The sequence below is a fragment of the Stegostoma tigrinum genome, chromosome 19 (genome assembly GCF_030684315.1).
Source record: "Stegostoma tigrinum isolate sSteTig4 chromosome 19, sSteTig4.hap1, whole genome shotgun sequence".
In the NCBI taxonomy this organism is placed as follows: domain Eukaryota; kingdom Metazoa; phylum Chordata; class Chondrichthyes; order Orectolobiformes; family Stegostomatidae; genus Stegostoma; species Stegostoma tigrinum.
Window position 1 is genome coordinate 29,364,814 of NC_081372.1, and position 27,370 is coordinate 29,392,183.

Here is a 27,370-nt window from a genome sequence, read left to right on the forward strand (position 1 = left end):
ATCTTTAAGAAATATTATGATATGAAAAAAAAACTATTTTATTGGAAACAAATGTTTCAAAACTAATTCCAACAACAGAATATGGCATTTTAACATTACAGCCAATGCAAATAAGTTGTAGTTATCAAATTTACTCCAACAGGAAAGAGATGGACTGCATGAATACGTACAACAGTTGTAAAAGTATAGCTGCAGACCTGCAGGTTATTTGAATGTAGGTCTGGATATTGATTCATTGAATTAATTTTGTTAAAGAATGCCTTCATTTTGCTTTACTACATAACACATCGAATAAGAACATCATATCGTGCTATGAACTTTATTAAGAAAATAAGATTGCAAGGTTGTCCAGAACAGTCACTTATTCATAAGCAACTTCATGCCTGAGAAAACATCTCTTTCTAACAGATCCTCTAACTTTTAAACCATGTGATGGTGGAAATACAACTTATCATTTAAAGAGAAAGATCATTTTTGGGATTATTGATCTGCAATATAAGGTTTACTTCAAATCTTTTCAAACAGTAAGATATTTTAACAATTTAGGAACAGATGAAGCTGCGCTGATAGTGAATAATGGAAAGTTAAGCACAAACAGCTCAGAATTGTTTGGAAGATTGCTGCACCCCTGTGTAAGTATAACAGTGCAACTTTTCCTTCTCACCCTCAAGCTCCCACTCTAATGGGAAACGCATGTGTAACTGTTTATATTGGTTTCATATTTAAACACTGCTTTGTGTAAATTTCTTCTGTCTTTTTGTTTTTCTTTCAAGATAGGTCCATCAGACTCTTGTACAACTATTGATATGGACATTAATTCATTCTGACCTGTTCCAGATTGTCTCCTGCTGTTTCCTGGTTTATTTGAATGATGTGCTATCTTGTACTTAGGTCAAAACTTTTAGATGCAGCAGGCTTAAAAGGTACTCGTATTAATTGAGATTTTTGTAATTTCACAGTGATACTCCCACAATTTAAATATAAACTCACCTGCACTAAGCTTAACCATCTTGTAACGGCAGAAGCAGCAGCTCCATTACTTCTACTCACATTGATGACTTGTATATACACTTGTTTTATACCAGGTTTTGTATTTTCGTGCCATCAAATGAGCGGCTGCATGTTTTCATGGTAACGATTCTGACAGAAACCAACATAAGTTTCAGCACTGGGCCTAGATCTTCCAATCAAACTCAGAATCCCTAGGTACCATGGGTACAGAGGGTGGGCTGTCAGCTAAGTATATGCGTGTTTAGAATAGGTTGAAGGGGAGTTAGTTGGGAACTACCAAGTTGGATCTTATTAGGAGGTAGCTTTCAGATTGGAAAGTTTGGTGTCAGAGTTCGAAATGCAGGTCCCTATGAGGCGCAGAAAGAAAGCTCTGCTGATTGCAAAGTCGATTGTGGCAGGGTGCTGAATCTAGGCCAGAAGGTCAAGGTTCAAATCCCATCTGCCCTAGATATGTGGCATGCTCACATACAGTTTACTGGCCAGCAGAGCCAGATGACTGGAGGGTGGCCATGATTGCCAGATGTGCAGGCAAATCTACAGGAAAATATAAGAATTGGCTAAATGTCCAATATGAGGGACAAAGACCAAGGGTTGTGGATTAGTAACTGGGGATATGAAAGTGGAGAACTAGAAAACAGTTCTACTACTGATTTGGGAGCTACATTTAAGTGGAAAAGGTCACATACAGTTTCTGTCAATGTCAGCAACTAAAATACACATGGGCCAACTGAAGTTTTCAGTCTACTAACACACACTTTTCTTATCATGTTCATTCTCAGAACTATCTGTTTTATGACTTACTTCAAATATGTAACTGTTCAAATGTCTAGCATATGTCCTGACAGGAGTAGTTCAGAGAAATCTCAACCTGAGAGGAGGCTGCAGGTTCAGGCCCGAAACGGCAGCTTTTGTGCTCCTACGATGCTGCTTGGCCTGCTGTGTTCATCCAGCTCTACACTTTGTTATCTTGGATTCTCTAGCATCTGCAGTTCCCATTATCCCGAGATAGTATGGGTAATGGGGAGCTTTCTCAAACAATAGATAATAGGAGAAGTCCCCAAAATTGCAAAGTGTTTGAGGATACTAGTACAATGGCAGATATGTATCATACAAAGGACTAAACTAAAGAAGCTACAGAAGTGGAAAGAATCCAAAGTCTATTAAAGCTGATGATAGTGATTAACCTGCACTGTCACACAGGTGGATCTATACCGAAACAGCTTTCCAGATGGGACCTATAAAGCCAAGGCTGGGTTGGTAACGAGAGGCTTTAAGGAAAGTTTAGGGAAAAGATGGATTGGGGAGATTCTCCTGGTGCTGGGAAGGAAATTTGCAAATATGTTTTAACTACTTTAAAATCTTTTCATGAAACATACCTCTATAGATATCAAAGTAGTGTTCCTTCTGGGCAATCTGCTCGAGGGGAAAGTAGTCTTACAGATCCCAAAGTAAGTCCAGGAGTACAGGAAAGAAAGCAAATGTGTTTATGGGTTAAACTGCTCTGCTGATGTAAGGTATTATTCAGAAAGAGGAGCTTTGATAACTTTAAGGTGCTCATAACTGAAGGCAGACCTGATGATGTCCTAATGACAAAGTTATGGAAAACTTCCAGCCATCTTTACGATGCAGGTAACTGTTTTTTGTGGGGGTGCTGGGGGAGTTGAGATTGTGCACCGTTGACTAAGGAAATATTATCAGTCAAATTCAAATATGTGTTGGTTTGGAAATGAAGCAGGGTGAGGCAAATGTAATTCTGCAAGAAACATACTTGGACAATTCCAATTCTATTGCAATTTGCCACACTCGGAGTGGACTGAAAGGGAAGGCTGCTACCATGGATGACATAGAATAGCTCAGGAGTATCACTGGGTCAACACTGCAAATTTTGCAGTGCTGAAGCTTAGTCTGGCCATGAAAAATCCAAAGGTGGATGATACCATGGCAGCAAATATAAATTTAACTTAAATGAAAATAGAGAAGTGTAGACCGAAGTGCTCCATTTTTGGTGATCCCAATGTTGTGACTTTTATCATTTTTAATGATGTCTTGCATGTAAATCTTGGTGGTGGGTTTTCCAGTGCAGGAGGGTTGTGGTGTTCCTTTTGGGAGAAAATGGGAAATGTTGCCTGCTGGCATGGGAAGCCAAGAAAATAAGAAGAGTGGTGGAACTCTGTCTGTCATTGATAATGTTGGTATGGCATCTATTTGTCTAAGATTTTGGGAGATGGGTTACAGGTAAAAAGATCCGAAAGAACAATCCAAATAGAACATTCCAAAGATAGATCCTTGTGATAATGTATGTTCTACAAAAAGTGTTAATGATAAAAATGCTTAGTTTACATAGAGCCAGTTTGAAGGAAAAAGGTGGAGTGGAGAGATATCTATTGCCTAAAGAGGATGGATCCTATCATCAACAGTCAGAATGTTTCAATAAGAGGAATGCCTCAACTAAAAAATTATTGAAGCTTCAAGAAGAAGGATGATTCACCATCTAACAGTGGGTGTCTGATTTTGTTTTCATAGCCACATACCCTTGGAAAATTACAATTTTTTTCTGAAGGAAAGGGAGGCTGGTCAGAGCTGGATTTTCAGGACGATTTAAGGAGCAACCAGAACCGCCCCTGAGTTGATTCAGAGCAAGTAATGCTCATTGGATTTTAGTGTTTAAATGCTGATTTCTCCCCTTTCCTTGCTACATTCCCACCTGAGTGCCCTGAAAGAGAGGAAGTGGATACTGTATGCAGTGGAATGTCTTATTCCGCCTCCAACACACTTTAATTTAGGACCCTCCCTTTTCTCTCACCTTTGTTGTTATTAAACAGCTCCTGCTGGGCTGCGTTTGTAAATTGTCCTTTTAACGATAAACACAGGTGATTGGTTATGGTAAAAAGAAAATGCACAAAGGTGCATAATAGCATCTCTGGATGGAAAAAAAATAAAAAACCGAATTCCAAGGAGTGTTACAATGCAGTGGTAATGTCCCAATATCTCACAGAGTCAAACAGCATGGAAACAGACCCTCCAAGCCAACCGAGCTTCCCAAACTAAACTGGTAACATTTGCCTGTATCTGGCCCATATCCCTCTCAACCCTTCCCATTCATGTAGCTGTCCAAATTTCTTTTAAATATTGTAACTACATGTGTTTACCACTTCCTCCGGCAGTTCATTTCACACATGATTCACCCTCAGTGAAAAACTTGCCCCTCAGTTCTCTTTTAAATCATTCTCCTCTCACTTTATACCTAAACCGTCTAGTTTTGAACTCCCTCACCCGCAGGAAAAGAGCTTTACTCTTTACCTTATCAACGTCTCTTATGATTTTACAAACTTCTATAAGGTCAGCCCTCAATCCCCTACGCTCCAGTGAAAAGAGTCCCAGCTTATTCACCCTCTCCTTAGAACACAAACACTCCATTCCCAGCAACACCCTGGCAAATCTCTCCAATTTAATAATATCCTTCCTTTAGCAAGGCAACCTGAATTGCACACATTACCTCAAAAGTGGCCTCACCAACATCCTGAATAACCGCAACATAGCATCCTGAATTCTGTACTCAGTGTTCTGAGCCATGAAGAGTGTGCTAAGTGCCTTCTTAACCATCGTGTCTACCTGTGATGCAATTTTCAAAGAACTATGTACCTGAACCTCCTAGGTCTCTCTAGTGTTTGACAATAGTACCCAGGGCCCCACCATTACCTATGCAAGTTCTGTCCTTATTTGTTTTACCAAAGTGCAATATCTTGAATTTATCCAAATTAAACTCCATCTGCCACTCCTCAGCCCATTGGCCCAATTGATCAAAATCCATTGGTATTCTAGATAAGCTTCTTCACCACCACTTTACCACCAATTTTGGTGTCATCTGCAAATGTACTAACCATGCCTCCTAAATTGGCATCCAAAAAGTTCATGCCTAGTTTTTCAATGCCCCTCTCCTTTCACCCATCCCCACAAGAGCTGAACCCTTTGTCACCTGGTGTAAGAACTAGATCACGGTGAGAAAGCTGTCATTGAGAAGGGCCTCCTCCACAGTGGTGTATAGCCACTTCCCAATGATGAGGCACAGGCTGGGGATGGCGGATGTTTAATTCTGCACTAAGAAATTGTGAGGAAACTTGTTAAGGGCCAGCATCCACACGAAGGAGGCCTAAGTTCAATTCCCATTTACTTCAGAAGTGCGTTATTAACATATCTGAACAGGTTTTTTTTTAATAGCTGAGTTCTTCCCCAGTGAGTTATTGGCTTCCAAACAGGGAAGGGTTCAGGAGGGATAGGTGGAAACTAACGTTTGTGCTAAACCATAAGCACTTGTAAATCTCTGAATATGTTTTTCTGCCTATTTCAACACATGGATGTTGGTGTATGAAATAGGGTGGGGTGAGAGTGGGTTGGATAAAGAACAGGGGATGTCTGATCCAGAGTGCAGGGGTGGGGGGATGGTGGTTATGGGTTGAGTGGATTTGGAGTGAACCTTCTCTCAGCCAATATGTGTTCATGTAGATGTCCACTCGGGTTGGGTCTGGTGGAGTCTGTGTGAGTGACTGGCAAGGCAATGAGTGTTTGAGACGCAGTTGTACAGTTAGCGTGGAATTACAGCAGGTTTTAAATTTTCCAACTTTTCTTGGCTAGCTGAAAGGCTACATCAGTTGGACCCTTCTGAAGTCTCCAACAGTAATGCAGAGGTGGAGACTGAGTCAGAGAGTTTCAGTGCTGGGTAATTGCCCATTAAAAGTTTCAACTTCCAGGCCAATTGCTGTGTAGTGTATCAGAACTACTACATGGCCCTGACATACATCTTGTTGGGTACATCCAGTCTCCAATTATTCAGAGACTAGAAGATCTAGACTATTGTGTCAAGTAAATTACAGAAATTTACCTCTTCATGATGAGTATTATTTTTTTCCTTTAAAAGTTATGAACATTAAACATACTAATCAGGAAGAAGTCATTTTCAATATCAGCTCCTCTATTTTTTTGTAAGTGTACATCCACTAGTATTGGCAACAAGTTCATCAATACTATTATGTGTTTTATATTTCAGACACAGGATCTAAAAATTCTACTATTGCATAAGACATCGGTCATGGTTTTTCTGAAATGATCAAACTGCTTCATATAACTCAGACCTCCTCCTTTTAAGAAAAGGGTATTGTCAGTTCAACTTCAACCACAAGTGGAGTTTTACTCCATCTTATGGAATGCTCATCTACAGTCCTGTTATGTAGACCTCTTTGCCATCAGCTGATGTTAGCACTCGTGTACGTGTACAGCTCTGCTGCAGTTCATTGATACTTTCATAATAGTTTTCTGTTTGTGCCTCATGAGCAATCTTGTGTATTTTGCCACTCTTAATAGCAAAATTAATTTTCTTCCATTTCATGTTAATTGCTTCGTAGCCTGGGTCAGGTTCTTCTTCCTCCTCCTCTTCTTCATCTCTTCCTCCAACTTCATTTCTGAATTTCATTTCCCAGATCCTTTCATTAACTGAAGCATAATCAGATTCGTCACCTGTTATCTGATTGCCTGAGTGCCACCGTGGGCTCTTGATGGACTCATATTCTGACTCTTCTTCATTTAAATTCCCAGTGGACCAGAAGTGATGATTTAATTTGCCTCCTTTTTGGAGTCCTGTATTCAGTGATAGTGCTATTTCTTTTCTGGGACCTTTTTTTACCACCTTTGAATACATTGCTGCAATCTGTAAGAGAAAATGTATATCAGGTATAGAATATTGCTAGGATTGATTCCATGAAGGAAATAACTTAAAACTAAAATTTGTGGAACATGAAGTCTCATATCACAGGATTTGATCAGAATTCTTCTCTGACATTTGCCCTGATCCAGGGCTTGTGATTAATGATAAACAATTGCTTAAAACATCCTTACAAAATGTTAGTTGTTCATGATTTATTGATTGTCAATGTTAAATGACCGGCTTTGACACCTCTATTAAAATAATAGAAAAAAAAACGAATCCTACAAATTTGGCATGTTCACATGGCTCACATCAAAGGAATGATTCCTATTCTGCCAATTACGTGGAATGATAAATAATAATATGATAACAACTACAGCTGAGTTACTGCATCAAGATTCTTTTAAGTGAATGATACAAATTAAACAGTGAATCAAGAAAGCAATGTTTGTAGTGAGGTATAAATTCAGTATTGCAGTCCTAATTGATTTTTCATTCCAACTGGGTTATGTCCTAATGGCCGACCCTTTATTCTCAGACAATGAACACCTGTTCTTAAGTATCCAGCTTTGACAAATAGCTTCTCAGCATCTACCTTGTCAAGCCCTCTAAGACTTAGTTACATTTCATTATGGTCACCTCTCATTTATTGGAAGTCCAGCTAAAATAGTCCCCTTCTGTTCAATCTATTCTCATTGCTTCCTCGGATGCATGGCTCATTCAATCTAATGAACCTTTGTTGCACCCCTTCCTTCAGCGAGGACACCAAACTGTATTTAATATTCCAGCTGCAGTCTCACTAAGACAACCTATAACTGCAGCAAGATTTTCTGATATTCTGATCAGTTTGGATACTTTTTTCCGATCCTGATCAAACAAAAAATGTGTTTACTTTTATAGGAGTTTGCTGTGTGGAAATCCGGAGCAGGAGTTCTTTCAGCTGATGCAGTCCACTCCAGGAGAGAAATGCATGTGCCCAGCAACAAAGTGGCTTGGTGCTGAAGCCAATCGTCATAATATTTTCTATTGCACTTCAGAACTTTATGACCTTGATGCTGCTTTCTCAACCACTGAAAGGTATAAAGGTAAGGATGGGGTAGGCTAAAGGTGTGTGGAAAGATGAAGGTATTGGGATGGAAGGTGGGTAAAGGGGTGTAGGGTGTCAGGTGAGTATAAAGGTGTGATGTCAGTGAGGCGAAGGAGGTGCTGCCAGGTAAATAAATGAGTTGGGGTGGCAGGGGGTGAGCAGGTAATGTGTCAGGTAGACGAAGGGATAGGGTGGCAGGAAGGAGAAGGAGTAGGTTGGTAGATTGCAAGTTACATTCAGAGCAGATCTGGGATTGAGTAATATCTGGGGTTTGGGTGATTTGCTGGTTGTTGAGGCAGATCTGGTTGGGGGAGATGGTCTTGAGGGTCACGGGGACGGTGATTGGGTCAAGTCAGGTTGGGATGTGAGGTATTTGAGTTTGTGGTCTGGAGGCAAGTTGAGCCTGGTGAGGTGCTAGGGGTGTGGCCGGTTGTTTGAGGTGTGTCTGAGGGTGGGGATGAAGTAGGAAGGAGCTGGGGGAAGGCAGGTTCACAGGTCTGGTGACAGGGCAAGTTTCAGTCTGGGGGAATAGCCAGGAGTCAGGTCGAGCAGGGTGGGTATCGGGTCATGTGAAGTGGGTGAGGGACAGGAAGGAGTGGTCAAAGATTTTTCAGTCTGCGGGTGGGAGAAATGGCTTCCCTTGGGGTAGGCCAAAACTGAAGGTCAATGGTGAGTGGGGGTCAATGTAACAGTTACCCAGAAGTTGGAACAGGTTTTAATTCCTCTGATATTTCCTTAGTGACTACTTAAATTAAGGCAGTCAGAACCCTCTGAAGTCTCAGAGTTTGAGGACTTTATCAGAGACCTTCAAACACTGGGTAACTACCCTCAGCAGTTTCAACTTAATGGTTCTTCCTCCAGTGTAAGCTATATCAGGATGTTCACATGGTCCTGATGCTCAAAATTCGTGTTTATGCTTCTGCGACAACTATCTTCCCATTGGAAGATTTGGGTTACAACTGAGTAACTGCAATAAAGGCTAGCATGCCACTTGGCTTCCCAATTGTTTGCTGCAACTGCATTTTGACTTTGTGATTTGTACAAATACCCTTAAATCCTTCTGCATAAACCAACAGAAGTATTTGGGTGCTTATTGTTTAACAGTTGAAAACACATGTAATTGTCACATGCATCACATCAGGTCTGGAATGTTGGCCTCTGGGAAGCTTGAACCTGTTGCCCTAAAAGTAACTAATTAATGCTTTTTGGACTTGCCATGTGACCAAATAAATTACACCATAATCCTCCTTATCAATATCGGTGGTTTAGATATCAATTAAAGTGCAACTGTCATGACAATGGTGCTGTACATGCGTTGATTTATTAGTACATACTGGTCAATTTATTAAATGGGATTGCACCAAAATAATGAAATGAAGTTTGGATTTGTTCTTGTTGAAGGTAGTTATATAATGGAATTAGCTACCATACGTTGTTATTGAAGCAGATTCCAATAATTCAATTAAAAGATAGATCATTGCTTGAAAAAGAGGAATACTAGAAGGGTGCCAGCATGAGAGTAAAACCATCTGCAGACTGGTATTGGCTTATTCATTCTGTGACATTTTCTAATGTTTAACCAATTAAAGTATTACGTTTGAGTTTGCCCTTTTATTTTGGTCTTTGGACTCTTTCCTTAATATAATCATATTTAATGAAAAACAGAATTGCGGTTTGGAACATTGTTTGGATAGATACGCAAATACTGTCACACTCCCAAGGACCCCAATTCTTATTCATCAGGAAACATGATTTCAACTTCTTAAAAAAGAAAACTTAGCAGCGTTTTCTCTAAATTCCATGTAGCCTGACCAACAGTGTCTGTAAATTAACATTAGTAAATTAATAACCGCAAAATAAAACACAGAATTCTGAGTGAAATCTGATGACCATCCAAATTCCCTAAGATTTTGTTCCAAACCTCCTGGGTCCAGAGAACAAATTTGAAAGGTTACTTTGAGTGAGATATTTTTGGATGTTTATCTGACAGATTTAGTTCTTAGGACATCCAGGGACAGCTTGTCCTGAATTATTGCTTTGGTAGAACTTAACAAGTTTATGTGACAACAGATGCAACATTTGCTGCATCATGAACTTTTGTAAATACATATTTGGATAGCCCATGTTACTGTTTTAAATACTTTCTGTGATAATATCAGTAAGAATGTTAACTCAGCTCTGCATTGCAGCTGTGGTTTCATATAATTGATTACAAACCTCATCTCTTGGATTTGCATAATATCTGCTACATGGTTGTAATTAGCCAATTGACTGCAATTAGAGATTGGCAAGAAATTGTATTTGAAGAAATCTCATGGACAGAAGAGGTTTTCCACAAAGACCTTCCAATACCTGGTATTGATGAACTTTCTTCTTCAATTTGAGACAAAATACCTTACATGTGACAGTGGAGTCAGAAATGGACAGAGGCACGTTGGGGGTCAAAACAAAAACTTTGAAAGACTTTTGAAAACAAAGAGGAAGTTGTTCAGAGGCAGTTCTAGACAGCGGATAATGGCTACATGATTAGACTCTGATGTTGCAGGAGATGTGGCAGGGAAAAAGAACCAGAATCAATTTTGATGAACTCAACAGTTAACTGACATGTGCAGATCAGCCACACATTTTACATATATTCTGGTTTTATTTTTTATTGTTAGTATTTTTATTTTTTTAAAAAAATTTTACCTTCCAAATGATTGATCATGTATTATGACTTTTTAAAATTTACATGGTTCTCCGTCATAGTGGCAGGGGATCCTCAGAACAGAATCCTCAGTTCAGAAAACAAAGCTCCCGACACCAAAGTTTTTGCAAAAACTACATTGCCAAATCTAAAAACTTCTCTCAAACACAGTTATCTCCAGTGGCTTGGGCATATTCCAAAGGAACAGTTAAATAAAGAATTTGCAGATTTAGACTCAGATTTAAGGATATTTTCCAGGAGGACCTAATAGTACTGAACACCAACTAAAATAAAAATGATTTTTGTTCCTCAAGGAATGAAGAAGAAAATTCTCCCTTAACAGCTTCATGCGTCTATAATGTCACTTTCCTGTACAGATTTAGGCTCTATCAAGCTGTCCCATTCCTGTGGCCCATGTCAAAATTATACAATAGCCACATTAAGTAGTTGAAGGAAGTTTTAATAAAGCAATATGGGAAAGAATGGGGTTAGAACTCCTACTGGTGTGGAAGATAAACACCAATAAAGATGGTTAGATTGGATTTCTCATTCTGGTGTTGTCACTTGTATGTAAGTCTATGTAGATCAAATTGCTGGCTAAACAACTGAAAATTTAACATTTTGAATATGGTGATTTATATCTGTAAGAAATTATTCTTCAAACACATTTTAGAAAATAGAATATATTTGCAGGAATGAACGTAAAATACAATGCTGCAGCGCTTTGGATAGTTAATAATCATTTGGTGTTACAGAGCTCTAAAAAGACACAACTAATGAAGCTTCTTTACTCAGAGAGTAGTAAGGGAATGGAACGCTTTACCTGCAACGGTAGTAGATTCGCCAACTTTAGGTACATTTAAGTCGTCATTGGACAAACATATGGACGTACATGGAATAGTGTAGGTTAGATGGGCTTCAGATTGGTATGACAGGTTGGCACAACATCGAGGGCCGAAGAGCCTGCACTATGCTGTAATGTTCTCTGTTCTATGTTCACCTTGCACTCAACTGGACTATTTGTAAAAATTACCAAAGTAAAGGGAAAAAAAACATTTACGCTGTATGGGAGAAGAATACTGATTAATAAGCAAGAGGACTGTTACTGGTAAAGGTGTTGCCGTGGAGAATGCACCAATGAATGCAAATTGCCAAGTTTTGTTTAACTTTAAACTTGCCCTGAAAAATTATCTAGAGAATGGATGTCACCTATTTTGTTAAGGTGAAACAAGCGTAGTGTATGCACATGCTCTTGTCAGCAAAGAATGGGACCTTAAATATTAATGACAGTAGCTTCCAGTATAGACAAGTATGCCACAATGCAAGCCCAACTGACAATCATAACTGGGTTGTCAGTGGCATCTGTTGCACACTCAGGATTATTTATCAAATGTTGTCCAATTATGGAATCATATCTGATCTGGACACTGTGTCATGAGTTTTGCAAGCTGATTGGGTAGATTCAGTATCTTGCTTGTTACAAACACTTTAAGGGATATGCTGTTTGACCTAATTTGCCGGTCGTTGGGTTGTATGACCTACATACTGGAAACAGACTGGCACTGAAATTCATATACCATTATGAACCCCATTAGCTAGTGCATTATCCATGTCTCTGCTTCTACCAATCAGAGTCCCATTGCCAACCAATCAGCACTCTCCTGCCATATAGAATAACTGTTATTTTCCCTTTATCTGGACATGTCTTGTGAATTATCTTGATGAGTACAGGATGAAAAGATTTGATTTATTTGATATTATTAACAGAGTCAAGCTGATTACAATCTGTTTACTTTTCATTTATGCCAGAGGAATACTTAAATTCATAAATTCCCATACTCTGCTGTTTGAATGGAGGAAGCAGTTAATATAAGCTACAAGTATTGATATCTCGATAAAACCAACAAGATACAGGAATCTGTCATGCACCATTTGATTGATAACACTAATAGATAACACTTATTCTACTCGTATTTCACTTGCAAGTTTTGTTCTTTAACTGATAATTTAATAGTCCATGTGACAATTGTGCTTTCATTTCTGGCCTAGAATGACTGAAAAATTAAAATGGAATGTTGTTTTGTAACAATCAATCAGTCTGTTCCTGTTAATTCAAAACTTCTCCAAACTCCAAAGTTAAAAGCTTTGCTGATACTGTTGTAAAGGTACAAGAGTGATTGCTGTAGAAAACACAGCTGACATACATTTTGTTCTGGGATCTTGGCAGAATTACCACAGCATTGTTAGGGCTTTGAAATAAATTCACAATTTATATTTGAAGCCCAATGGACCACTTGGGCATTTTTTAAACTTGACTTATGCTATATTGGCATTGAAAATCAAGTTTCTGGAACAGATCTCTTGGCTTCAATGTCTTTAGTTCAAATAGTTTTGTCTCTAGAGATAGCCCACTATTTAAGTGGCTGCGTGAAAGTAGCAGTCTACTCATATTCTAAGAATGGGAAATTTGCTTTCCTTCTTGCTTGTGGCATGTATGAATCAGAGGTGGAACAATAACATTAAATTTAATGACCTTGAAAAGAATTCTAATTCAAAACACCATTATTAAAAAGAATTACCCATTAAATCTAATTATGCTTATCTAGTATTCTGATGGAGAGAAAACCTGTAGTAATCTTTATTTATATACATATATATATGTATTTATGATATGTTGTTAACACAAAATTATAGCAAATCAAATCCTAGAATGGGATTGTGGAGTTTTATTGCGTAGTAAGCTTATGAAGGAGTTGGGATAGATCAAAACAAAATAAATACCTTTCATTTGCCTTAGGACATCACAAAGCTGTACAATGAATGAAGTACTTCTTGAAATGTAGTAATTATTGTAATGTAGGATGTGTGTCATCAATTTGCTTATAACAAATCCCCATGATTGACAACAACATAAACATTCATGTCATTTGCTTTGCTACTGATGATTGGACCACAGAGGTTCATCTTCCCATCACCTTCCCATCCACTCCCACAATATTGAGGATAGATGGGAGCTAAAACTGGCAGTTCACCCAACACATCAGCCATGATTTAAATGGCGGAGTGGACTTGATGGGCCGAATGACCTTACTTCCACTCCTATGTCTTATGGTCTTATATCAAAATAACTAATTAAGGATTGAATGAGCTTGTTGAAAGCTCAACTGATCCTAGTATTATATCAAAAGGTCTGGAGTTCATGACATGTTTGAACAGGTTGATTAAAAATAATTACCTGCCCATTCCACAATGTGGTTGAGGTGGGCAGGTAGGTGGGAGGGCTTTGTTTTACAAACTTTTAAAAAACACATGGGAAAGAAGCTGGTGGGGTAGGGGCCATGGAGAAATGCCATCTTCAAAGGGTGCCTTTTGCACATTGTGCGTACACCCCTAGAAAGTAGCGCTCTTCCTGTCCTTTCTCCCCACACAGCATTTGAAGCCCCTCCTTCTTCCTTGCTTGTCCCTCTCTCTAAGGTCACCTAACACTTCCTGCCCAATGCCCTCAACTTACCTGTGTTAGGGGATGCACTGGACTGTATTTTTGGGTTGCCTGCCATTCTGGCAGCACCCATGACAGAGCTGTGGGGCTGCCAAGACTGCTGGAGCTGCTATACAATCTGATTGCTGTCACTTTGTCCCTCTGTCAACTTCTGCCTAAAGCCCCTAGCAAGTGGCCTGAAACTATACCTTTAGACTTAGAGGCAACCACGCATAAATATGGCAAGTAAACAATTAGAGAGGTAAAAACAAAAACAATACGCCGACTCAGTTATAAATGAATATTGATAGGTCATAAGCAAACTTACAACTCTGTCAATAAATGTAGTTCAATAGCTAAATGTGTAAATAAATTGACGGATTCAGAGATTGGGAAGTTACAAACCTCTTCATCTGTGAGTGAGTGGAGTTGTTCATGCGATTTATTGAAGCTGTAACCTTTTCCCTGTAATTTGTAAAATAATTCTATAAGTACAGTACAACAGAACATTTTAACAGAATTCAATGCTCCAAAACATGCTTTATAGTTAGCTACAATTTACAAAGAGTTGAATTTAACTGTACAACCTACTTCAGAATTGACGACATTTATACTGTTATATCCTGTACCATACGCCGGTGCTTGAAGTCTTTCTGTATAACCAGCTTTTGAAAAGTTAGTCATTCACAGCAAGTGGTTTTCACTAGATGGGCCAGCATTTATTGCTTGTCCCTAATTGCCAAGAAGGCAGTTATAGGTCCAACTGCATCGCTGTGGATCTGGAGTCACCTGAAGGCCAGACCAGGGAAGTATGACAGATATGGCAGCACGGCGGCTCAGTGGTTAGCACTGTAGCCTCACAGCGCCAGGGACCTGGGTTTGATTCCACCCTTAGGTGACTGTCTGTGTGGAGTTTGCACATTCTCCCGTGTCTGCGTGGGTTTCCTCCGGGTGCTTCGGTTTCCTCCCACAGTCCAAAGATGTGCAGGCTAGGTGGATTGGCCATGCTAAATTGCCCGTAGTGTTCAGGGGTGTAAGGGTTATAGGGGGATGGGTCTGGGTGGAATGCTCAAGGGGTAGTGTGGACTTGTTGGGCCAAAGGGCCTGTTTCCACACTGTAGGGAATCTAATCTAATCTAAAGGACATTCATGAACCAGATGAGGTTTTATGTGAATTGACAGTAGTTATGTGATCACCGTTATGCTAGTTCTGTATTCCAGATTTATTGAACACAAATTTCACCATATGCCGTGGAGGGATTCAAACCCATATTCCCAGAATATTGACCTCAGATTCTGGATCACTAATCCAGCGATATTACCACTATGTTTGCCTGTAACAAAATAAAAGTCTGTATAAGAATTCATTTGAGAACTGCAAAGAGGCAGTACAATATTTATAGCAGTCAGGAAAGTGTGATAATCTTAGTCCAGTTTAGTACTGCAGAGCTGGTCACTCATACCTATTGGCAAGTCCTGAAATTCAATTTAGAAGCGATTTAGTACTTTGCACTTTGTTCTGATAGACTTGATCAGACTGTAGGAAATAAGGAAAAATCTTCATTTTAACTGAAGGCACCTTTTGAAAACAGAAATAAACCAGCAAGTTTGGTGGGAGGTCATGGAAGAGGTCAATGTTTCCTCTGTCACTGAGAGAACCTGGCATTAATATGATGGAAAGAGTCAGACCTAAAGAAGCCTCTAAGAAAAAACTACAGATCAATTGCCATGCTAACATAGGTGTCCCAAGCACATATTTTGGTGTTTCTCAATAATCTGTTATTTCTTTCCTTCTACTCCATTTGGAGCATTTAACCATGCTGAATGCTCAAAATGCAAGGGTCATATCATCACTGCACAAATATGATCTGCAGCTGATATCTAAAATTATCATAAAACTGAAATCTTAAAGAACCATTCACACAGCATATCCTTTCAATATAGACAGAAAAAAAATCTCCTTGTTAACATAAGGAATAGACTGAAGATTGGGAACATGTTTTCAGGAACATGGAAAAGTACAGCACATAAGGTAATCATCTGGCACATCAAGTGTGTGCCAACCCTTCTGAAGAACAATCTTCTTAGTCCTGTTCCCCTACTCTTGCCTTGTATCCCTGTAATATTTTTCTTTTTCATGTAAGCAAGTCATTAGTAAAGCAAATGGAACATTAGAAAACTTGTAATTAGGAAGGCAAATCGAAGGTTGACCTTTATTGGAAAAGGCCTGGCGCATAAAAGTAAGGAATTATTTTTTACAACTATACTGAGCATTAGTGAGATCATATCTGGAGCCCTATATAGTCTTCTGGACTCCTTTGGAAGAAATTTCTTAAAGGTTCCCTGGTTTGATTTTCTGGGATGACGGTTGTACCGTTAGGGCCTATAGTTATTCGAATTTAGAAGACAAAAATAATCCTACTTAAAATTAAGATTCTGAGGGTCTTGACCAGGTAGAAGCTGAGTGGGAAAAAAAACCCTACGGATGCTGTAAATCAGAAACAAAAACAGTAATTTCTGGAAAAAAAAACTCAACAGATCTGGCACCATCTGTGGAGAGAAAGCAAGAGTTAAATTTCAAGTCTAGTAAACCTTATTTGGAACAGTTCTGGTTTTCCAGCAGTTTCTGTAGATGCTGAAATGATGTTCCCATGTGAGGAAGTCTAGAACTGGGTGTGCATCTGTTTCATAATAATGGGGCTCTCATTTGAGTTGGAGATGAGAACGAACTTCTCTCAGAGGGCAATCAATCTTGAAATTCTCTGTCCCAATGGAGGCTGCATCTTTGAATATATTTAAGGCTGAGTCAGACAATTCTTACAAGACAATCAAGGTTATTAGGGGCTGACAAGTAAGGGGAATTGATGCCACAATCAAACAGCCATGATAGTATTGAATAGAAAGCAGGCTCAAAGGTTTGAGTGGTCTATTCCTGCTTCTACTTATTATGTTCTTATCTTGTTAAGTATTCTGACCCCAAGGAAGTTCTTTTTATTTAAAAAAAACTGCTCAGACATGTTATGAAGCACCTCCTGGGCAGGGAGAACTTGAACTTAGACCTTCTGGAGCTCTACCAATCTACCATGAAACCCCTTTCAAAAAGATTTATGTTAATTTTCACTTCTGGAATATTAATTACTGTCTCATCCCATCTACCTTTGTATTAGAGATAATGGGAACTGCAGATGCTGGAGAATCCGAGATAACAAAGTGTAGAGCTGGATGAACACAGCAGGCCAAGCAGCATCTTAGGACCATCTACCTGTGTGTCTTGTCTTAGGTCAACAATGGTAATATTTCCTTATGTGGTTCAGTATCATATTGTGATTCATTATGCTTCTGTGAAGGACATTTGATCACATTAAAGATACTATAAAAAAATTCAAGTTCTTGTTGTTATAACAGGGTAGCAATCTAGCTATTTCCCCATTAGCGCATTTTACCGTTTCTTAAATGAGTGCGGGGTTCTGGCCTCCATTGCGCTTCTTGGCAATATTTTCCAGCTGTTAAATCTGTCTCTGTGCAAAGAAATAGCCCCTTGACATCGAACCTAAATCTGCTTTTCCTAAGCCTGATCTTATCTGAGCCTTTGAGTGTAATTCTCCTTTTGACACTTAAACGTGTCAAAGTATTCAAAGAGCTAAATCGTAAACCATAGAATGGGCGTTAATCTCATAAAATATTCATGACCTAAAATGGTGAAAAACAGCACTAAGTTACAAAGATTTTCATGTTCATTCATAACGACAGAGCAGGAGATTGGTCGGTTACTCCTTGCTGGACAAAAAAACCAGTGTGGGGCTTACTAGTGATCTGTCCTGGTGAGTGTTATAACTGCCAGCTGCCTTAATGCTACAGACCTGCTCTAGGGGTTTCCTCAGACATGGTGCTGCCATCTGCACCTAATGTTGGTAGATTTGAGTCCAGTGACTTGTGTTATGGACCAGACCGGACCAGACCCCCTCAAGATACATTAAGCAGATAGCACATTCTCTAAGGTTTTCTTATTTTAAAGACAAGTGCCAAGTGTTTCATTTTGGAAGCAATTCAGTTGGTCAGACTACCAGGTTTGAAAGAAAAGCCACTATATCCATACACTATAGTTAAAACACAGTAAAAGAAAGATGACATTTTGGAATAACTCTATTGGAAAACTTAACAGAATAATAGGTTATTTAACTACTAAACAGTAACTGTTCCAATGTACTGACATCTCATAAACACACCCTTGGCTTGGCAAAAAGCAAGTGCAGTAAAATGGATTGTCTCACAGACCAGTCCAGGGAGAAAAAAATAAATCGAGAAAACTGTGTATGTGTGTGTGAGAGAGAGAGAGAGAGAGAGAGAGAGAGAGAGCGGGAGACTGGCAGGGAGAGATATTCTACAGTTCGCAGATAATAAAATGTGAGGCTGGACGAACACAGCAGGCCAAGCAGCATCTCAGGAGCACAAAAGCTGACGTTTCGGGCCTAGACCCTTCATCAGAGAGGGGGATGGGGGGAGGGAACTGGAATAAATAGGGAGAGAGGGGGAGGCGGACCGAAGATGGAGAGTAAAGAAGATAGGTGGAGAGAGTGTAGGTGGGGAGGTAGGGAGGGGATAGGTCAGTCCAGGGAAGACGGACAGGTCAAGGAGGTGGGATGAGGTTAGTAGGTAGCGGGGGGTGCGGCTTGGGGTGGGAGGAAGGGATGGATGAGAGGAAGAACAGGTTAGGGAGGCAGAGACAGGTTGGACTGGTTTTGGGATGCAGTGGGTGGGGGGGAAGAGCTGGGCTGGTTGTGTGGTGCAGTGGGGGGAGGGGACGAACTGGGCTGGTTGAGGGATGCAGTAGGGGAAGGGGAGATTTTGAAACTGGTGAAGTCCACATTGATACCATATGGCTGCAGGGTTCCCAGGCGGAATATGAGTTGCTGTTCCTGCAACCTTCGGGTGGCATCATTGTGGCAGTGCAGGAGGCCCATGATGGACATGTCATCTAGAGAATGGGAGGGGGAGTGGAAATGGTTTGCGACTGGGAGGTGCAGTTGTTTTTTGCGAACTGAGCGGAGGTGTTCTGCAAAGCGGTCCCCAAGCCTCCGCTTGGTTTCCCCAATGTAGAGGAAGCCGCACCGGGTACAGTGGATGCAGTATACCACATTGGCAGATGTGCAGGTGAACCTCTGCTTGATGTGGAATGTCATCTTGGGGCCTGGGATGGGGGTGAGGGAGGAGGTGTGGGGACAAGTGTAGCATTTCCTGCGGTTGCAGGGGAAGGTGCCGGGTGTGGTGGGGTTGGAGGGCAGTGTGGAGCGAACAAGGGAGTCACGGAGAGAGTGGTCTCTCTGGAAAGCATTCCGGAGAGACCACTCTCTCCGTGACTCCCTTGTTCGCTCCACACTGCCCTCCAACCCCACCACACCCGGCACCTTCCCCTGCAACCGCAGGAAATGCTACACTTGTCCCCACACCTCCTCCCTCACCCCCATCCCAGGCCCCAAGATGACATTCAACATCAAGCAGAGGTTCACCTGCACATCTGCCAATGTGGTATACTGCATCCACTGTACCCGGTGCGGCTTCCTCTACATTGGGGAAACCAAGCGGAGGCTTGGGGACCGCTTTGCAGAACACCTCCGCTCAGTTCGCAAAAAACAACTGCACCTCCCAGTCGCAAACCATTTCCACTCCCCCTCCCATTCTCTTGATGACATGTCCATCATGGGCCTCCTGCACTGCCACAATGATGCCACCCGAAGGTTGCAGGAACAGCAACTCATATTCCGCCTGGGAACCCTGCAGCCATATGGTATCAATGTGGACTTCACCAGTTTCAAAATCTCCCCTTCCCCTACTGCATCCCTCAACCAGCCCAGTTCGTCCCCTCCCCCCACTGCACCACACAACCAGCCCAGCTCTTCCCCCCCACCCACTGCATCCCAAAACCAGTCCAACCTGTCTCTGCCTCCCTAATCTGTTCTTCCTCTCATCCATCCCTTCCTCCCACCCCAAGCCGCACCCCCCGCTACCTACTAACCTCATCCCACCTCCTTGACCTGTCCGTCTTCCCTGGACTGACCTATCCCCTCCCTACCTCCCCACCTACACTCTCTCCACCTATCTTCTTTACTCTCCATCTTCGGTCCACCTCCCCCTCTCTCCCTATTTATTCCAGTTCCCTCCCCCCATCCCCCTCTCTGATGAAGGGTCTAGGCCCGAAACGTCAGCTTTTGTGCTCCTGAGACGCTGCTTGGCCTGCTGTGTTCGTCCAGCCTCACATTTTATTATCTTGGAATCTCCAGCACCTGCAGTTCCCATTATCTCTCTTCTACAGTTCGCACCCAGCTTTAAGACTGCTGCTACTGAACACTAAAAACTAAAATGCCTGGTTCTGTGGGAGCTTGCCCCACCCATTCAGGGTGCTTCTATTATTCCTATGCTTTTAAAAAAAAACAAAGGCTTCACAAGCTTTATTGGCTTTCAATCAACAGCTGGGTACCTCTGCCTTAAAACTTCTCTTCAAAAACAAGGACAATAATCATCACTTAAAACCATAATATTGTCACTCAAGCCAGGTGAGTGGAATTTTTCAATTGCTTAAGTTGGTAATTCTTATACAGAGTTATGGTTTGTACAAACATTGTAAGTTTGGCTGGCTGAACAAAACTACTGGTAGGTAGTTACAGATCAATTAATCTGAATGTTAAGAAAAAATTGAAACCACAAACTATAACAGGTTCCACCCCCCCATACTTACTGAATTTAATCTGGAAATTTGCTGTAACTGTTCTGGTGCTTTAGAATGAGGAATGAATTACAATGCTTTTCTTAACAGTGTACAATCTACAATATAGGATATGTGGATTTTTTAAACATTCTTGGGAAATGGGCATAACTGGTAAGGCCAGCATTTAATGTCCATTCCTTAACATTCATAGAAAAATCATAGAATTCCTGGTGTTGAAACAGGCCCTTTGGCCCAACAAGTTCATACCGACCCAGAGAGCATCCCAGCCAGACCCATTCCCCTATAAGCTACCTAATTTACACACCCTTGAACACTACAGACAATTTAGCTGGCCAATCCACCTACCCTGCGCATCTTTGGACTGTGGGAGGAAACCAGAGCATTCAGAGATAACCCACGCAGACACGGGGAGAATGTGCAAACTCCACACGGACAGTCACCCGAGGCTTGAACTGAACCTGGGTCCCTGGTGCTGTGAGGCAGCAGTGATAATCACTGAGCCAGCATACTGCCATGTTCTTGAGAAGGTGGTAAGGATCTGCCCTCTTGAACTGCTGTAGTCCTTGTGGTATTGGTACAGCCATAGTCAGTGCTTGGTATTTGAAAGTACCTGGTTAGATAAGAACATTACCAGTATTGTGCTGCATGACGGATTGCCCAAACTATAATTTTCAAAATGAGATGTGTGCAGATGGTCAGATCCACCGACACATTTAATGGAAATGTCTATTTCACAAAATCCCTGCAATGTTGGTAAAGGCCATTTAGCTCAATGCGTTTGCGCTGACTCCAAAGAGAGGCCAAACCATTCACACATTCATATGCTCTTCAACTTCAGGAATACATTCAAATCTTGTGCCTTCGAATTACATGGAAGTTACAGAAGCATATAATTTATCTTTCTCATTATTCAATGCCTTGGACAATCAGTGTTGGCTTATCAATTAATCAATATCCTTTTCTTCTGTAGTATAAATTGTTATGATTGTTAGAAATTTGGTACTTGTGCATTAGCCCTGATGAATGCAAAATAAAATACTCCAGCAATGTGTGTCTCTTTTCGGTAATAATCAAGTTTTGTTTTATCATGCAACTGATCTGTCTGTTTTTTTGATCATTATGCTCTGGTAAAGTGGATCTGTGCTCCTAAGCAAAGCCAACAAGGCACAAGCAAGATGCAGCAGAGGTGGGTGGGCAGCGTAAGAAAGATGAGTGCAGTCATCATACTTTGAAGCTGTGAAACCCAATATTGAGTCCTAGAGACTGTAAAGTTCCGAACTGGAAAATGAAGTATTGTTCCCCCAGCCTGTTTGAGCTTTGTTGGAACACCATAACTGGATAGAAATGTTAAAATGGGAGCAAGGTGATTTATTGAAATAGCAAGGTACTGGAAGTTTGGGACTCATTCTTACAGATAAATTGGAGGTATTTTGCAAGCAGTCACCCTGTCGGCATTTCGTCTTAACAATATAAAGACGATATTATGAGTAACAAATACAGTAGACTAGATTAAAAGAACTACAGGTAAAACACTGTTTCATCTGGAAGGCATATTTGGGGCCTTGGACAGTGAGGAAGGAAGGGGAAATGGGTAATTGTTAAACCCTCTGTGATTGCATGGAAAGGTGCCGTGGGGGGAGTGAGGGCTCTTAGGAGTGATGGAAGAGTGGACCATGGGATCACAAGGGAGCAATCCCTACAGAATGTTGACAGTGGAGGGGAGGGGGAAGGTATGTTGGTTGGTGGCCTCCTGCTGGAGGAGGTGGAAATGGTGCAAGATGATCCTTTGAATGTGGAGGCTTCTGGGGTGGAAAGTGAGGACAAAGGGAACTCTTTTGTCCTTCTGCTAGGAAGGGAAGGGGTGAGGGCAGAGGTGCAAAAAATGAGCCTGACACAGTTGAGGCCCTGTCAACCATGGTTCTTGTGTAAGGAAAAGAAGAGGACATGTCAGAAATACCAGTGGGAGGTGGTATCTAGATACATTGGCTTTTCAGGGTTATTTGAGGAATACCAAGTACTCCTCAGATCCAAAAGTGACAGCTTTTGTCTCATTTGAGAGTTTGTGCAATAATTCAGATAATTCCAGATAATTCTGATGCACTTCATTTTTGAGAAGTGTCAAGTCTCCAAGTTGAGCAAATGCCTTGGGCCCTATTTACAACATTGCTGATAAATTAATCAAATAGCACATGAAACAATACAGGTTGAGCAAGCTCTATCACATTTGTGCTATCCAGTGGCTATACAAGTTGTATTTTCCATTAACAGGTTGCTAATCAGACAAGGAAAGATATGAAGCTAGTTTCCAGGGCTTTACTCTTGGCCTGAACATTGACTCATGGCAAAAAGAGCTTGACAAATGTAGTAGATGAGAAAAAAAGCAAATTATGATTCACATACAGCCTTTATGACATTCAGGAAAACCCTAAAGACTTCACAGACAGAAACCTTTGAAGTGCTGCCACTGTTAGAATGTGAGGTGAGGGAGAACAGTATTTGAACATAAAAATGTGAGATATAACAGCAGGAATAGGCCACATACTCTCTCAAACCTACTTGGCTGTTCAGTAAGATCCTGACTGATTGGATTTGGGCCTTAACTACACTTTTCTGCCTGTTCCCCATAACATATTCAATTACTCAGTCTGCACAGCACTCTAGGGTACAGAATTTCAAAGATTCATAGCTCTGTGAGTTAAGAGATTCCATTTAATCTCCACATTAAATGGGTGACCACCCTATTCTGAAGCTGTGCTCTCAGTTCTAGACTTCCCCTCCAAAAGTAACATTCTCTCAGCATTTATCCTGTCTAACCCGTTCAAAATTTTATATTTCATAAGTTTACATTCCATTCATCTAAACTCTGATGAGACTTCCAATCTACTTAACCTTTCCTCATTAAACAATCATTTCCATCCAGGAATCAAGTTCTCCAAGGCCCAATGTAGGTGAATTATGCCTTAAGCATAGAGAGTGACATTGTGCCCAATATTCTAGGAATGGCTTTATCAGTGCCCTGCATACGTGTATCAAGACTTCCATGCCTTTATATTCCATCTCCCCTACAATAATGGCCAATGTACCTCCTGAATTACTCACTGAACTTGCATTCTAACTTTTGTGTCTTATGTATGCAGACACCCAGAACCCTCCCTGTTCTCAAATAAAAGCAAAATATCGCAGATGCTGGAAATCTGGAACACCAGCTGCCAGAGAAACTCAGCAGATCTGGCAACATCTGTGGAGAGAGAAAAATAAAGTTAACGTTTCAAGTCTGGCGGGCCTCCTTCAGAACGTTTATGTTCTTACTCTCCTTTTCGTTTTTTTTTTATTTTTGATTCTCCTACTACTTTGGCTATCTTCCCAATATATACCCCATCTGCAAATTTTTTGTCAAACCACTTAACCTACCTATATTTATTTGCAGGCTATTTATTTTCTCTATACAACTTGTTTCCCCACCTATCTCCATAATCAGAAAATTTAGGTGCAATAAACTGAATCATTTGATCCAAGTCATTAATGAGGATTCTTAGTGGTTAAGCCATCAGTATTGACCACTATTACAGTTTACCAATCTGAAAGTGATCCATTGATCTATATCCTCTGTATCCTGTGAGCTAAGGGTTGGCGCAGTGGCACAAAGGTGTGGCATGGTGGCTCAATGGTTAGCACTGCTGCCTCACTTTACCAGAGACCCAGGTTCAATTCCAGCTTTCAGTGACTGTCTATGTGGAGTTTGCATGTTCTCCCAGTATCTGTGTACATTTCTGCCAGGTATTACAGTTTCCTCTCACAGTTCAGTGATATACAGGTTACGTGGATTGGTCATGCTAAATTGCCCATTGTGTGCAGGCTAGGTGGATTAGCCATGGCAAATGTGGGGTTACAAGGATAGGCTGGGGGAATCTGAATGGGATCCTCTTCAGAGGGTTAGTGCAGACTTAATGGGCTAAATGACCTCTATCTAAACTGCAGGGATTCTATGATGGCCAATCCTCTAACCATTCTAACATACTACTCTGGCATGATGAGCTCGTATCTTGTGCAGTAACATCTTATGTGGCATCTTATTGAATACCTTCTCCAAGAGCCCTACATCTACTGCTTGCCCTCTGTCCAACTTGTTTCTTATATCTTCAAAGAACTTTAATAAATTGATCAAACACAATTGCCCTTTCACAAAACCACGCTCACTCTGATGTATTACCTGTATAGTTTTCTAAATATCCCAGTACCACTTAACAATAGATTCCAGCATTTCCCCAATGAAGTTGTTGGATGTAGGAAGTATTGGTTACTTTAGGAGCATTGAATTATTTCAAACACTTATCTAACTTTTATTGTTGAAAAGAACCATTTCATTCAAAAACATTTAATTGAACAGTTTGAAAGATATACACGTTTGTGCACTGGATAATGTTTTTCTTTGGCTTCATTAAACAGTTAAAACTACAATAAGATTTACTTCTTTCTACATTCTTTTGGCACCACTTGACATTGTCCTTGGGGCCTTGAAGGTACTAAATAAGATTTATGGTGTGAAGAGAGAGGTATAATGAGGGAAGAGAGGGCTGAATGGTAAATCTTTGATGTGCAACATATTTCCGGTTTCTACATTCAACAGTACAAGTTCCTCATTTGGATTCTGCAGCTTCTGAGATTTAGTTTGATGGTAAAAATTGCGGTCAGTCATGCATTGTGATTAGAACTTCAAGACTGGGCAAAGAAATAAGAATGAAATGGACCCTATTACTGATGTTGTAATTAGGGGTGGAGTCTTGTTTTTTTGGTGGTTGATTGTGAGGACTGAGGAGTCGGAGGTACCTTTGCTTGAGGGCAGATTGGCTGTTCTTGCATCATTACATTTCTCTCGTGTCATTGTAAAAGCATATGCTGGTAAAATAACAAATTCTAAGGGCAGGCAGAAAATTCTGCCACCCACCATGACCCACTTTCAGCTGCCATATTTAAGAGGCATCCAGACAGCACCTTACTCTCTGTAATCCAACAGCATCACTCGACCTCTACTCATCAGCCCACCTACCCCTGGAGGTGTCAGAGAATAGGCAAAATGTAGCATCCACTAGAGGTTCTCCTGAAGGCTGATTAGGAGAGAAGTGAAGTTCTTTTCCCCATGAATAGAAGGCAATAGAAAGCCATCCTGACTGACTAAGGTAGCCTGGACTGAGGTGGCTATGGAGATCAGTGGTTGCTGGTGGCTCAAGAGACCTGGTTCCACTAGTGCAAGAGGAAGAATGGTCTACTATACTCTGCCACAGTATACGCCTACTCAATGGAAGGCAGAATACCGGGTCAATGGAAAGATTCTTGGTAGTGTGGATGTGCAGAGGAATCTCGGTGTCCATGTACATAGATCCCTAAAAGTTGCCACCCAGGTTGATAGTGCTGTTAAGAAGGCTTACGGTGTGTTAGGTTTTATCAGTAGAGAGATTGAGTTCAGGAGCCATAATGTCATGCTGCAACTGTACAAAACGCTAGTGCAGCCTCTTTTGGAATATTGCGTGCAGTTGTGGTCGCCCCATTACAGGAAGGATGTGGAAGCATTGGAAAAGGTGCAGAGGAGATTTACCAGAATGTTGCCTGGTCTGGAGCGCAGGCCCTATGAAGAAAGGCTGAGGGACTTGGGTCTGTTCTCATTGGAGAGAAGGAAGCTAAGAGGGGATTTAATAGAGACATACAAGATGATCAGAGGCTTAGATAGGGTGGACAGTGAGTCTTTTTCCGAGGATGATGACTTCAGCTTGTACAAGGGGGCATAGCTACAAATTGAGGGGTGATAGATTTAAGACAGATGTCAGAGGCAGGTTCTTTAATCAGAGAGTGGTAAGGACGTGGAATGCCCTGCCTGCCAATGTAGTGTGCTCAGCCACATTAGGGGCATTTAAACAGTCCTTGGATAAGCAGATAGATAATGATGGGATAGTGTAGGGGGAGGGGCTTAGATTAGTTCACAGGTTGGCGCAACATCAAGGGCCGAAGGGCCTGTTCTGCGCTGTATTGTTCTATGCTTTGTTTGCCTAGGAGACTATCAGGATATGGTTGCCATGCAGAGGATAATCACACACAACATGCTAGGCAACTCTATGAGACATCTTGAGTGTAATCAGTGTCTGTCATTTCATTGCACCAAACAGTGTAGCATGAGGTTGCCTGATGATGTTGCCTCTTACATATCTCTTAGTTGTGATGAATGGTCAATGACCTGAGAGTATGTGAGATGCTGAATGTTGTAGCTCCTTTTATATTTTAATTCTGAACCCTGACAGAAAAAAAAATTGGGTGGAGGCTCTCTTCTGAATATATTTTGAAGGGGTTTGACTGGACTCTTTTTTCCAGATTCTTACTGAATTCAAATTTCACCATCTGCTTTGATGGGATTTGTACCTGAAACTCCAGGACAGGAACCTGCAATTCTGGATTTCTAGTACAATAACAGTACCATCATACTGCTGCCTTAAAAAATATAATTGAGTCACTTCTTCTAATTTCTATAAATAGCCTTCGAGATATGGAGAGCAGTAATGTTACTTGAAATTAAACCTACATGCCATTTGATTTGGAGATTACTATATTATCAAACCAGCCGACATTGATCTGTGTCCAAAAGATAAGAACTTTTGGCTGGAAGTACAGGGTGATCAAGGACATCTCTCATTCTGACT

At 40.9% G+C, this 27,370-nt stretch overlaps 1 protein-coding gene across 1 annotated transcript in view; it reads right to left on the reverse strand.

Annotated features, from left to right (window-relative positions):
- Nucleotides 1–226: 226 nt before the first annotated feature.
- LOC125461488 (phosphoprotein associated with glycosphingolipid-enriched microdomains 1-like) overlaps nt 227–27,370 on the reverse strand; it is a 106,898-nt gene continuing 79,754 nt past the window's right edge. Inside the window, exons 7-8 of the mRNA XM_048550330.2 lie at nt 14,366–14,425; nt 227–6,712 (exon numbers count right to left, since the gene is read on the reverse strand). Of these exons, the coding sequence (XP_048406287.1) occupies nt 6,221–6,712; nt 14,366–14,425 (552 nt within the window). The 3' untranslated portion in view covers nt 227–6,220. The remainder of the gene's footprint in view (nt 6,713–14,365; nt 14,426–27,370) is intronic.